The 11,678-nt window shown below is 43.5% G+C and overlaps 1 protein-coding gene and 1 long non-coding RNA gene across 2 annotated transcripts; both read left to right on the top strand.

Annotated features, from left to right (window-relative positions):
• The first annotated feature begins 176 nt into the window (after window positions 1–176).
• On the top strand, window positions 177–6,417 carry LOC147228021 (NEDD4 family-interacting protein 1-like). Its single transcript, XM_086158398.1, has 8 exons — window positions 177–364; window positions 1,180–1,273; window positions 2,224–2,363; window positions 2,474–2,561; window positions 2,817–2,941; window positions 3,059–3,125; window positions 4,561–4,669; window positions 4,955–6,417. The coding sequence occupies exons 1-7, from the start codon at window positions 329–331 to the stop codon at window positions 4,665–4,667; spliced, it is 657 nt and encodes a 218-aa protein (XP_086014524.1). The 5' UTR covers window positions 177–328; the 3' UTR covers window positions 4,668–4,669; window positions 4,955–6,417.
• An 841-nt stretch (window positions 6,418–7,258) lies between these two features.
• Window positions 7,259–8,594, top strand: LOC147228020 (uncharacterized). Its single transcript, XR_015107037.1, has 3 exons — window positions 7,259–7,556; window positions 7,655–7,792; window positions 7,900–8,594. It is a non-coding gene; the product is annotated as an uncharacterized LOC147228020 (long non-coding RNA).
• Window positions 8,595–11,678: the final 3,084 nt, after the last annotated feature.

Below are 11,678 nucleotides of genomic sequence, written 5' to 3'. Positions count from 1 at the left end.
AAGGTAAAACTCCCAAAATTTAAGTCTGTTATAGCTGAAATAAGTGCCAATATCACACAGCACTGTCATTATTTATCACAATGAATATCATTCGAATGCAGTTTAAACCCGTTGACGGCGATGGCGGAAGAATTATTCAGGGGAAATTCCTACTACAGTGAACGCAGCTTCAGACCTTGTCAGTGAGTAGTGAGGGAAGGAGATGGCCGAGTAGAGAACAACATTTGCCATTTGCTACTTCATCGTCAGCAACATTTCTGCAACGCAGCGCATATCGTCAGAATTCAAGTGGAACGAGGACGTTTAAGAACTTCGCTCCTCTTCCACCATGGCAGAACAAAACAGCAACGTCAGATATCAAGAGGTGGGTTTGTCGCTTAAACGTAACTAGCTAGCGCTAGCTCGCTGGCTAGCTAGCCCCAGTTAGCTAAAAGCAGTCAACATGAGACTGTCACTAAGCGGAGCAAGAAAAGCCGTATTTTCGTGGCTTGGCTTTATAGTGTCATAACTTTAGATGTTAACAAAATCTCAGACACTGGGAAATTATGTATTCGTGCACATTATGGTAAACCTGGTTTAGCCAATAGTAACACGAGCCTAGCCGTAGCAGGAGTCGCCTAGCGTTGTGACGTTGTGTTTGCTAAGTTTCATTATTATTTGTCAGCCGGTTGGTTCGATGTGACCGTTAGAATTGTTCACTAAATTGGGGAGAAGGGATATCGGCACGGTGCCGCGAACGTTAAATGCCATGTCAGGGAGACAAAGTGGAAATCTTTTCCTCAGCTAGGCCATAGGAAGGATTAAACGTACAAGAGAGATATGTTATTACAGCGATAAAATCAATGCGTCCAATCCATGCTACTTCCTTTTATGCAGGCTGAATACATGACATTCACATACAAGCACTTGTTGCTTTGTAAGCAATTGAGTCGGACAACTCTATTTTTATGTAATTTATTTTCTATGTAAATTCTCAAATTTGTAATGAATGCTTATGCATAATATCCTGATGCGTTTAAAGTTCATAATCAGGTGCCCAAGTGGAGTTGTTAGCTGCAACCAATGCCATTGCATGGCAGATGTTTCATTTGCCTTTGGCAAAAGTAAGAAACGTGCATAGAAGCCTGTTAATGATTTTCTTTTTTTTGTTTGGTTGTTTGCCTTTTTGTGTCTTTTCAGCTGGTGAACGAGGAGGAGCCGGCCCAGCCGTTCCAAGAAGGTCCCGTCCAGGATGCACCGCCCCCCTACAGCAGTATTGCTGCAGCCAACGCAGGTTGGGAAAGCCTCCCGTCTACTTCGGGTAGAAACGTGTACTTCAAAACAAGCGGCATATTGAAACGTGACACGAATGTGAACCCCCGATTTCTCAAAGCGGCTGCATTCCAATTCTGACATTCGTGTAAAAACTCGCACGAAAATGCAGGAAGAGACGTGTTAATGGAATATCTGTAATAAAACAGGCGAGCTAATCACTTTGTAATTTACAATATGAATTCTGGAAGAACGGGACTGAAAAAAACACGGGATGTTTCGTCAAACACACCGGCTAGTTCCTTTGGATGTTTGACTAATAATGAACAACATTGGTGTTATTTGAAAAATTCAGTCTTCTCTCGTGTCCAATGAGGACAGATGCTAACATATTATTGATGTGGGTGGAGACCTAAGCTCTTCCTGTGGGACTCCCATGTGTTCTGTCTGAGAGAGGTGGCTTTTGTTTGACAAGGCCGGAGATAAACCGGATAACACACACTGACAGTCGCGAGAGTGCGCACATACACGCATGCACACGCGCACACACACACACACACACACACACACACACATCTCCCTCCTGCTCATGTAACTCATCCCTTCTCCCTGTGATTGGGGTTTATTGTCCTCCTGTGGTGCTCTTGAGTTGAAGGAAGTGAGAGATAATTTTTACTTGTAAGCAATTAGACTTCCCTAAATATCCCCAGACCCAATCAGGGTCTGGTTCTACTTTCAGCTCTGCTTTTAAAGTGCCTTTGAATTCATCAGCCACTTTTTGTTCTTCCAACACTAAGATATGCCTTGAAACAGATTTCAGTGAATATTAAGCTCTATCAGTGCCTCAGTTGAATTTCTTACGGGACAGATATGTGGAAAAACTGAATTATTTCCTTGCTATTCTTAAACAACGCTTTAATTAGCCGGAAAGTGGATAATCATAGTTGAGAGGTTTCTTTCTGGCACACTTAGGTTTCTTTGAATATAAGGAAGATGGAGAACGATTTCCAAATCCACCGTCGTACAGCGTCGCCACCACCCTGCCCTCCTACGACGAGGCCGAGAGAAGCAAAGCCGAGGCCGCCGTCCCCCTCGTCCCTGGAAGAGTCACGGTTGTCATTTCCACCTAGTGGATCAAATATGTTTTCGACCATGCGAGGTTTCAAGCAAATGTGAGGGAAACGCAAATCTCTTCTGAATGTGTTTCCCCTTATCCGTGCAGGAGGAAGACTTTGTGGCCAGAGACGACTTTGAAGATGCCGACCAGCTGCGAATAGGAAATGACGGCATTTTCATGCTCACTTTCTTCAGTAAGAAGCCGATCTGTCCAAATGCTCACAATTTCCTGACCGTCTGTCGTGTCGCTGCTCTCGGGAGAAAAAGTCTTGGATAAATGAAGTTGACCTTGAGAAAATATAGCTGGTGCGCCTCTTTAGATGAAACTGGGTAACCGTTTGTCGAGAAAACTCCCAAAGAAGTGCTCGCCACCAGCGGACAGGAAGCGGGTTTAGCAGAAACACGAGTGACGTTTGAAGATTTCTATTTGTGCGTTTGTGGTCTTTCAGTGGCATTCCTCTTCAACTGGATCGGCTTCTTCCTGTCCTTCTGTTTGACCACGTCGGCCGCCGGTCGCTACGGCGCCATCTCAGGCTTTGGCCTCTCCCTTATCAAATGGGTTCTTATCGTCAGGGTAGGTGTCTTCAGTAGTGATACCTCAGCACAATGCAATAGTTCTAGCAGGGATGTTTTTTTTTTTGATGGTGTCAGTGCTCTGCTCCTAACGGCAACTGTCCTCCGTCTCCTCTAGTTCTCAACCTACTTCCCAGGCTACTTTGATGGACAGTACTGGTTGTGGTGGGTCTTCCTGGCCTTGGGTAAGGGACTGATACCGTCGTTCTTTCTTCCAGAAAAAGACTCTCTCCAGTGTTTTAAAAAAATGTTTTTCTCTGCCGGACACTTGGGCAGGGTGTTTGAGCGTGCATGGGAGGAGAAAAAGATAGGAGACTTTAATGATCGCAGCTGCATTAAATGGCACAAAACTATGAAAATAGTAATAAGAGAAGAAAATGAACATAAGGATAGTGAAACATAATAAACAAAGGCTACGTACCATTAGTACAAAAGAATACTACTTACCTTATCCTATCCTCTGAATTGCTTTGATGGCCAAGTCATTTTTCAGATACAAGCAATTTGCTTTGGTTAATGGTGCTAAACCGACAACATGTAACAGCCGTTAAATTAAAAGTGAAATCGGGGCGATTGCGGTTGGTGGTGCAAAGTAGTGTGGACGTGTGGTTGGGGGACCGGGGCCTCATCGATGAGGCCGGCCGCAGATGGGAAGAAACTGTTTTTGCGGCGGGTCGTTTAGTTCCTGATGGACGGCAGGCTCCTGCCAGAGGGGAGTACGTCCAAAAGTCCCTGTCCAGGGTGTCAGAGGTCACACGGGATCTTGCCTGCTCGCCGGCGGGTTCCAGAGAGAGGGTAGATCGGAGCCTATCACCCTCTCGGCTGGTGTTAGGCTCCCACTTGAGGTCGTGGGTGATGATCGTTCCCGGGAAGCGGCGAGACTCCGCGGTGCCGGCCGGGGAGGCCCAGGATGATGGGGAGGGTGGGGCCGGGTTCTTCCTGAAGTCCACCATCATCTCCAGTCTTCAGAGCATTTAGCTCCAAGTTGTTATGACTGCACCGGGTCAAACTCCTATATGTAGGCGGACTCATCCCCAGTCCAATGAGGGAGATAGCTTATCTGATCACACAATAGCTAAATAGCACAAAGCTCTGTTTTGAACTGTCCAAATGTGTGTGTGTGTGTGTGTGTGTGTGTGTGTGTGTGTGTTATTCTCTCTCTCTTGTGGCTAATGTAAACACACACACACAACGTGCAAGCTGATATAATGGGTGTGGCGAGTTCATTGATCAAAGCAAAGTCCCATTTGATTGGGCGATCCTTTGTAAAAGCTTAAGTGCAGGATGAGTCATTCAGTCTAAATGCACATCTACATGTTGACTCAAAACACACACACACACACACACAATGCACGGAGGGAATGAATATAGCCGATAGAATAATGCGCAATACTTAAAAAAAATGGGCATAAGATAATAATAATAATAAATTAAGAATTATGTGCTGTTTTTTTTTTGCTTTTTATATATATCCATCTGTAGCTTGGGAACTAAATAACTAGTGAAAAAGCAGGTTGTCATTACGGGGACTGTGGTACGGATCAGTAACGATAACAAGCACCTCTATCTTATAAAAGGCCAAATTGCATTCGTCATTTGACGTTTCCTTTGGGCTCCCAGGTTTCATGCTGTTCGTCAGAGGGTTTGTTAATTACTCCAGAGTGCGTAAACTTGCTGATCCCACTTACGCCACTCTTCCTCGAACAAGGGTACTCTTCATCTATTAGAGGTAAGTCCTTCTGCTCCTTCATGGAAACATTTACATGATGTACTGCAAGATCTACTTATCGCTGCGTGGGTTTATGCATGATCACGTCACAGAGAATTAGTAAATATTTAAAATACCAGCAAATCAGCATGCTTTGTCCATTTCTCTGCTAGATGAGTCCCATCTGTTCTACACCCAAATGACAACAACATCCTAAAAACAGCCGGAAGAAAACCGTCCTTAACTTTTAGCAGCTTTAAACTCCGCAAAACAGACGAGTTTCTCCTGTCCTCTTTTACCCTGCAGAACTCAGGATGTCGTGGCGTGCGCGTGCAAGAACTGGACAGGCAGAAGCCAGCCGGACGAAATCACAGATGAAGACATCTCTGGAAATCATTTCAGGAATCATGGGAATCGTTTTCTTTTGTTTGCACCCGATTTAACAGGAAACAAGTAATAGTCCCCTCGGTGTACTCATTAGTGGCGAATGTTAAGTGCTATTTTACATTTGTCTGTAATGTATCGGTAATGCCTTATATCATTTGATTGTAGCATACGAGCATGCATCTGCTCTCGAGGTCAGTGCGTAGGGAGAGTCTGGGGGGTATCGATGAATATAACAGTGTAGATCTGCCACACGCATGCAAACGCACTCATTAATCCTCTCTTATCTCGCCCGGGATGATCAAATTATAGGCATTTTTTGGTTTCAAACATGACACGGTAAGACATTCGGCTGTAAATGACACTTCACTTGCCTGTCTGCCCAAGTGTTGCTCCTTCATTGGCCAGGAGGGGGCGCTACTGGGAGCTCTTCAAACAAGGATGTTCTCATTAAAAAAGCACTCCGATGCTCATCAAGCGTAGTGTTAGCGGAACATGTCAGAACAAAAGATGATTTTCCTTTTTTTTTTTTTTTTTTTTTTTCGTGCTTATCGCTATTGCATATGATCACAGTATGTCGCTTTATCTCACTTCGTAATAGTCACTCCTAATCCACGAACAGAGGGAAAAAAAAAAAGAAAAACAAGGCGAATGCCCTGCAGTGGTTTTAATCTGGCCTGTCTTGGTTATTTACGCTTTGGTCACGTTAATGATTTCAAATGCAATCCTCCAAATTTCCGGAGCACGTACGAGCGGCGGCTCGGCCCGTTGTCGTCCATGATGCGCGTTTTTTGGGGGGCGAAACCCAGCGGTGTGAATTATCCCCATCGTCTGCAGATTTGGAAGTCACATCCCGTTCGATGTAAAGCTGCCATTTCCAGTTGCCGAGAAGATGCGGGTGAAATGTCAAGTGAGAAACATTTGGCGGTCTTGACATTTTCTGACTCCTCAGCGAGTCAGCCAACCTTGCATCCCAAACAACCGGTGATATTTTACCAAACGAGCAACGTCCGAGCACAAATTCTGGGAATTTTATCATTTCAAGGGGGAGTTCGGCTGTCTGGGTTTCAGACAATGTGTTGTTTTTGCAAGCGATCCGGCCGAGTCAAATCCAAAGGTGGCGTCATTAAAAAGCGTGAGAGGTGGTTTCTGTCTTTTCGGATTAAACTAATTTACTAAACCTAGCCGGCGCTGTCGGAAAAAGGAGTTGACGTGGATTTGAGTTTGACCCAGCAAACGCAACAAGTTTGCCTTAATGATTTCACTTCATGCTTCCGTCACGGCTTCGACGCAGACCCGTGTTTCTATGTGATGTAGAGCTGAAGATTTTTTTTTTTTCTGAAAATGAAACTATTAAGGGTTAAATAAATGTCACTTTTAAAGCGTCCCGTCTGCTGTCCAATTGTGCCGAGGCCTCGCGGTTGTTCGCGCGTTGCAATGATGACATGACACACGATCTCTATTAAGACATTTAAGGATAAACTAATAAGGAATTCACACATTTAAAGGCGGTTTAGCTCGTACAACGTCTTAAGACGAGGTTAATCAGTTGATTTCAAGAGATCTGTCTTCTACCTATCTACTCAAAAATAACCAACGCATATTTATCCTAAAAATCGCTGTGGTCATGATGGAAGTTTGTCATACGGGCTGCGACCGTAACATTTTACGACCAGTGCTCGTGTCATATTGAACAGCAGGAATTAAGTGTCACCATCAAATCATTAATGTAATTCTGCTCTAAAAGGCTTTTTCCTGGGAATAACTTTTAAATCTCCTGTCTTTGGTTTGTGATGGAACTCGTGGCCTGTCTTTCTCGAGTCGAACCAACTGCAGCTGTAAAAAAATGCATTATTTTGAGAATTAGACGAGACATCTCCGTCCTCCCGGCGGCAGAAGAACGTCCAGCTGTCGCGGAAGGAAAAAGATGGCTTTCTGGCAGATGTCTGTTATCGGTCGGCCGCAACCCCCGGATCCACTGCAGTGAGATTTTAAACAGCTGTGGGGAGAAAAATAGCAGGTCTCCCTGTGTGTGTGTGTGTGTGTGTTTCAAACCGTCATGCAGGTGTTCTGTGGTGTCAACCTGAACACCTGCAGCCATGCAGTCCTGACTGTGTGGGCGGCTCATGCCGATGCTGTTAAATGCATGTTGTAATTGTTAAATTCCAGATGGTGGCACGCCAAGGGGAATCGCTGCGTCCCACTGTGTGGGTGTCGGATGCTGACTCGGATAGGTTTTCTCCTGTTTCAGGTAGTGCAGCTTTTGTTGTTCTATCTGCAGACATGTAGGTAGTGGATATAAGACATACATTTAGTAAATACCAATTACATCTCAGTAGTTTGGATGTGCCGCACCAAATTGTGTTTGTAAGAAAACAAACTATTGACCTGATGCGGGTTTGTTGGATGGAGATTAAACCGTCTGCTGTGCCCGTTGGATTTTTTTGCTTCGCCTCCACTCATGGATCATTTTGGAAAATTTTCACAAGTCTGGAATCATTTTGATCTTTTGACCGAAAATAAGGTAAATCTTTTCCTCCTTTGGGCGTTGTTTCTACTCTTTTCTCGTGAGAGGTTTGATTTGTTTTCAAATGAAACAAAATATTTCTTTGTGGCTCGCAGTTCCTAACAAGCAAGCATTGGATGAGGCTGTGATCAACATGATCATCAAACTGTCAGCCACTCACTCTTGTAGAAAGTAAGGGATTCAGGGCGCTCATGCAGCTCGTTGCACCCTCATATGTTCTACCAAACGGGAAGGTACGTGTAGGAAATGTAGGGTTGAATTAATGAATACTGCCCATAGATAGACTGACAGAAATGTGTGTATTCATAAGGTATTACAATATTTTCATGGTTATTTTTAGACTGCCAAAGACACGGTGGACCAGAAATAGGAGGAGGAAATGGAGAAAACAAAAAAGGACCTCCAGAGCGCCGTTGCTGTTACTTTAACAGCTGACATGTGGACCTCGAAGACAGCCATGATTTCCTTACATTAGTGTTCAGAGTGCAGCATTTTCCACAAAAACATGCAGCAGAAAACATGTTCATGGTTAAAAGGAACCTTATGGAGGAGCGGAGCGTAGCAAGCAAGGTCGGGTGTCTTGTCACTGATGCCGCAGCAAACATGACTTCATGTTCTTGAATACTGCAACCACGGCAATCTATTTGTATTGCCCATTCCATCAATTTAATTGTCAACAAATCATGTGATCAAATTGAAACACTAACAGAAATACGCAACAAAACACGGCAAATTGCCGCGTACTTTCGATGAAGCACCTCAGCCAAAGAAAGGCTCACTCAAATGACACATTCCATAAAGTCATAATAGGGAACCAGAAAATGTATCCACACCTTTATCAACTGGCACGTGAATATTTATGCACGCCATCTTCATCTGTTACCCGTGAACGGGTATTTTCTTAGGCAGGGGAACTGGTGTCCAAAAGGAGAAATCGCCTTGGAGGAAAGACACTTAAAACCTTTTGTTCCTCATTAAAAATGTAGGAATGAATCAATTTTGAGTGTGTTATTTCATATGATTGTACACTTTGGTAGAGAAAATCCCATATATAAGTTATACATTTTAATTCTCAATTTTATTAAAAAGTGTCTATATTTTACATGCCAACTCATTTTGAGCATTTAGACAAATGCTTAAAATATTTAGACAAACTTCACTCAGCAAACAAATGGAGCAAATGAAATTATACAAGGATGAAATCATATTTTAAGTAAAAGACTAGCAATTGAATAAAGATTAAATTTCACAGGCTAATGTTGGGTTAACGGCATGCAAGTTTTCCATCTTTTCATTTTGTTTACCTGTAATAATTTTAGATCCCCAGCAGAGTTCACTATTGAATGACCAACACATTGTCGCCACAGTTTGTGTAACGTGTCATTACACTCCTTGAGGCATCGTCAACACATCCCTACTTTGTGTATAGTGTTTTTAATCCGTTACCTAACTCCCTCTGCCGCACTGTCCACTTTTTTGCTTCATTTCTCCACTCAGTATTAGTGGAATTACTTAATGGAGGTCACTAGTCCAATTAGTGACTATAAACATCCTGGGTTGGGATTTGATAGATTGGTGCTTTTAAGGACTGACAACTAAATTGTAATTTTCTCTTAGTAACAATTATACCCAGGTTGTGGCTCAGCTGACGTCTAATTCTTTCACCGGCTTTGTCATTTTCCCCTAAAAGTACGGACATCTACCCTTCATTTGAATCAGTCACTTATACAAGGGCGTCGACGCCTCGCCTGATTCCTGCAGGGCGCGGGAAATTGAACGCATCATCTTACTGTGCCGGCGTGACCCGGACGTGACGTCAGGGCACTTCCGACGAACTTCCTGAAATCTGCTGCAGAGGTCACTCAAGAAAACGTTGTCGAATTTTTTTTTTAAATTGTATGTTTCGGAGTTATATCCGGCAGGTGTTCAATTTTTCACGTGTCGGATGGACTTTTTTATTTGCTAAAATTTGGATTTAAGTTGTCTTTTCGTCCTGCTTAAAAATAAGTGACTTTTAATAAAACCGAGGGATTCCATGTTGGCCACTAGAGGGCGCCGATGAGTCACTAACTCCCTGTGTTCTCATAGTAAAAGATGAATGGAATAAGAATAAGAATAAGGACAACTTTATTTATCCCGAAGGAAATTGTTGTGCCAGAGTTTCAAGTAAAACATAACAATAATAAATAATAGTAGGAAGGAGGGAGAATAAGAAATACAAATAAAACCATAAAGTGTCAAAGTCAAGGCTATAAAGTGTTTTAAGGTCTTTAAAAAGTACAAAGATTTGAAGATTCCCTGCGGCTGAGGGAAGAGGAATTTAAAAGTCTGATAGCCTCAGGTAGGAAAGACCTCCCGTGGCGTTCAGTGGAGCTCCTCGGTGGTATCAATCTATGACTGAAAGAGATCTGACAGGATGTCAGTGTGTCCTGCAAGGGGGTGATGGACGTTGTCCGTGATGCCGAGGAGCTTCTCTGACACCTGCACCACAGACTCCAGCTCCACTCCCAGGACAGATCCAGCTCTCCCGATGAGCTTGTCGAGTCTGTTGGCGTCAGCTGTCTTGATCCCGCTGCCCAGCACACAACGGCGTAGAAGATGACGCCGGACACCACCGAGTGGTAGAACATCTGCAGCATGGTCCTGCAGACGTTGAAAGATCTGAGCCTCCTGAGGAAGAACAGACGGCTCTGACCCTTCTTGATGATGCTGTTAAAGGTCCAGTCCAGTTTATTGTCCAAGTGGACACCCTGGTATTTATAGGTGTCCACCATGTCCACATCTGTACCCCTGATGGTGACCGGATTCAGGTGGGTCCTTTGTTTCCTGAAATCCACCACCAGCTCCTTTGTCTTAGACCCATTGAGCTGCAGGTGGTTCAGTCCACACCACTCCACAAACCTGTACTCCTCCTCCTCCTGGCCTCCGTTGATGCAGCCCACGATGGCAGAGTCATCTGAGAACTTCTGCAGGTGGCAGGACGGCGAGGAGAACCTGAAGTCCGAGGTGTAGAGCGTGAACGGGAAGGGAGACGGGACCGTCCCCTGCGGTGTAGTAATGGTATTACTGGTCATAAAATGAATGGAATGGTCATAAAACTACTTACCTGTTTTATACGAATATTATGTAAGCATCCCTTTTTTAAAAATTCATGTTTCAATTCGTCTTTAAATGCATGTTTATTGTTGAGACCGGAAGTGACTGATTCAGACTTTTATTATTCCAAATTTTTATTAAATTCAACTTGTCTCCTTCCTGAACTGTGCAACTAGAATCAATGTTAAAACATTGGTGTGAAGCTGCAACTCGTCTTCATTTTTGATTTATCCTTCAGTGTTAAGGAAATACTTGGTAACATGAAATAAAAGTGAGAAGATCTTGGATCTGACGGATTGGTTGGAGGCTGGATTTGAACAAAATGCCCGATCGGTGAAAACAGCGGCCCGGCTTGAATCGTTGTGAGCTGCAGCGGACGGCTCTGCTGTCCACCTGCCTGGAGAAGCCTTCGAGAAGGCCCTCAAACGTACAGTATCTCTCATCGTGGTGTCAATAAAGCAGGTGTGGGATTGGAAAAGCGCTTTTATTTGATAGACAAGTGCTTGCTGTGATCATGAGAAGTGGCTTACAACGACCGTGGCGTCTCCGCGCTCGCTGTCATGGAAACGCCGGCATACAGTTCTCCTTTCCAGAAGTACCACGAAAAAAAGCCTTACGGTTCGACCTTTGAACAATGGAAGAGAGGATCAACAGGAGACACGCTACGAGGGGGAAAGTAATACAGAGTGTATAGAAAAACTATTATTTGGAGACAAATACACCACATGTTCTTTACAATGGATTATATATATACATATTCAAAAATTTTTAAGCAAAACAAAGCTTTTAGAGAAAGCATATACCAGTGAGACAAGATCTGCCCTTGATAATTCTCAAAAGTTAATGTCCGCATATGTTTTATACAAAATAGATTTTCAAACAATATTTGGGTAGTGCAAATCTTTTTTTTTTGTGGTTTTTTTTTTTTTTTTAGATTCAAGCTGGTTGATTACTTTCACAAACAGTTTGTGTGTGAAACGAGACTGACTCTTATCCTATTCACAGTATTACACAATTTGACCA

This window comes from Fistularia commersonii, chromosome 13, assembly GCF_037954325.1.
Source record: "Fistularia commersonii isolate RoL2024-O1a breed Wild chromosome 13, RoL_Fcom_v1.0, whole genome shotgun sequence".
In the NCBI taxonomy this organism is placed as follows: Eukaryota; Metazoa; Chordata; class Actinopteri; order Syngnathiformes; family Fistulariidae; genus Fistularia; species Fistularia commersonii.
The sequence above is the reverse complement of the archived record's forward strand: the minus strand, read 5'-3'. Positions and strand labels throughout refer to the sequence as shown.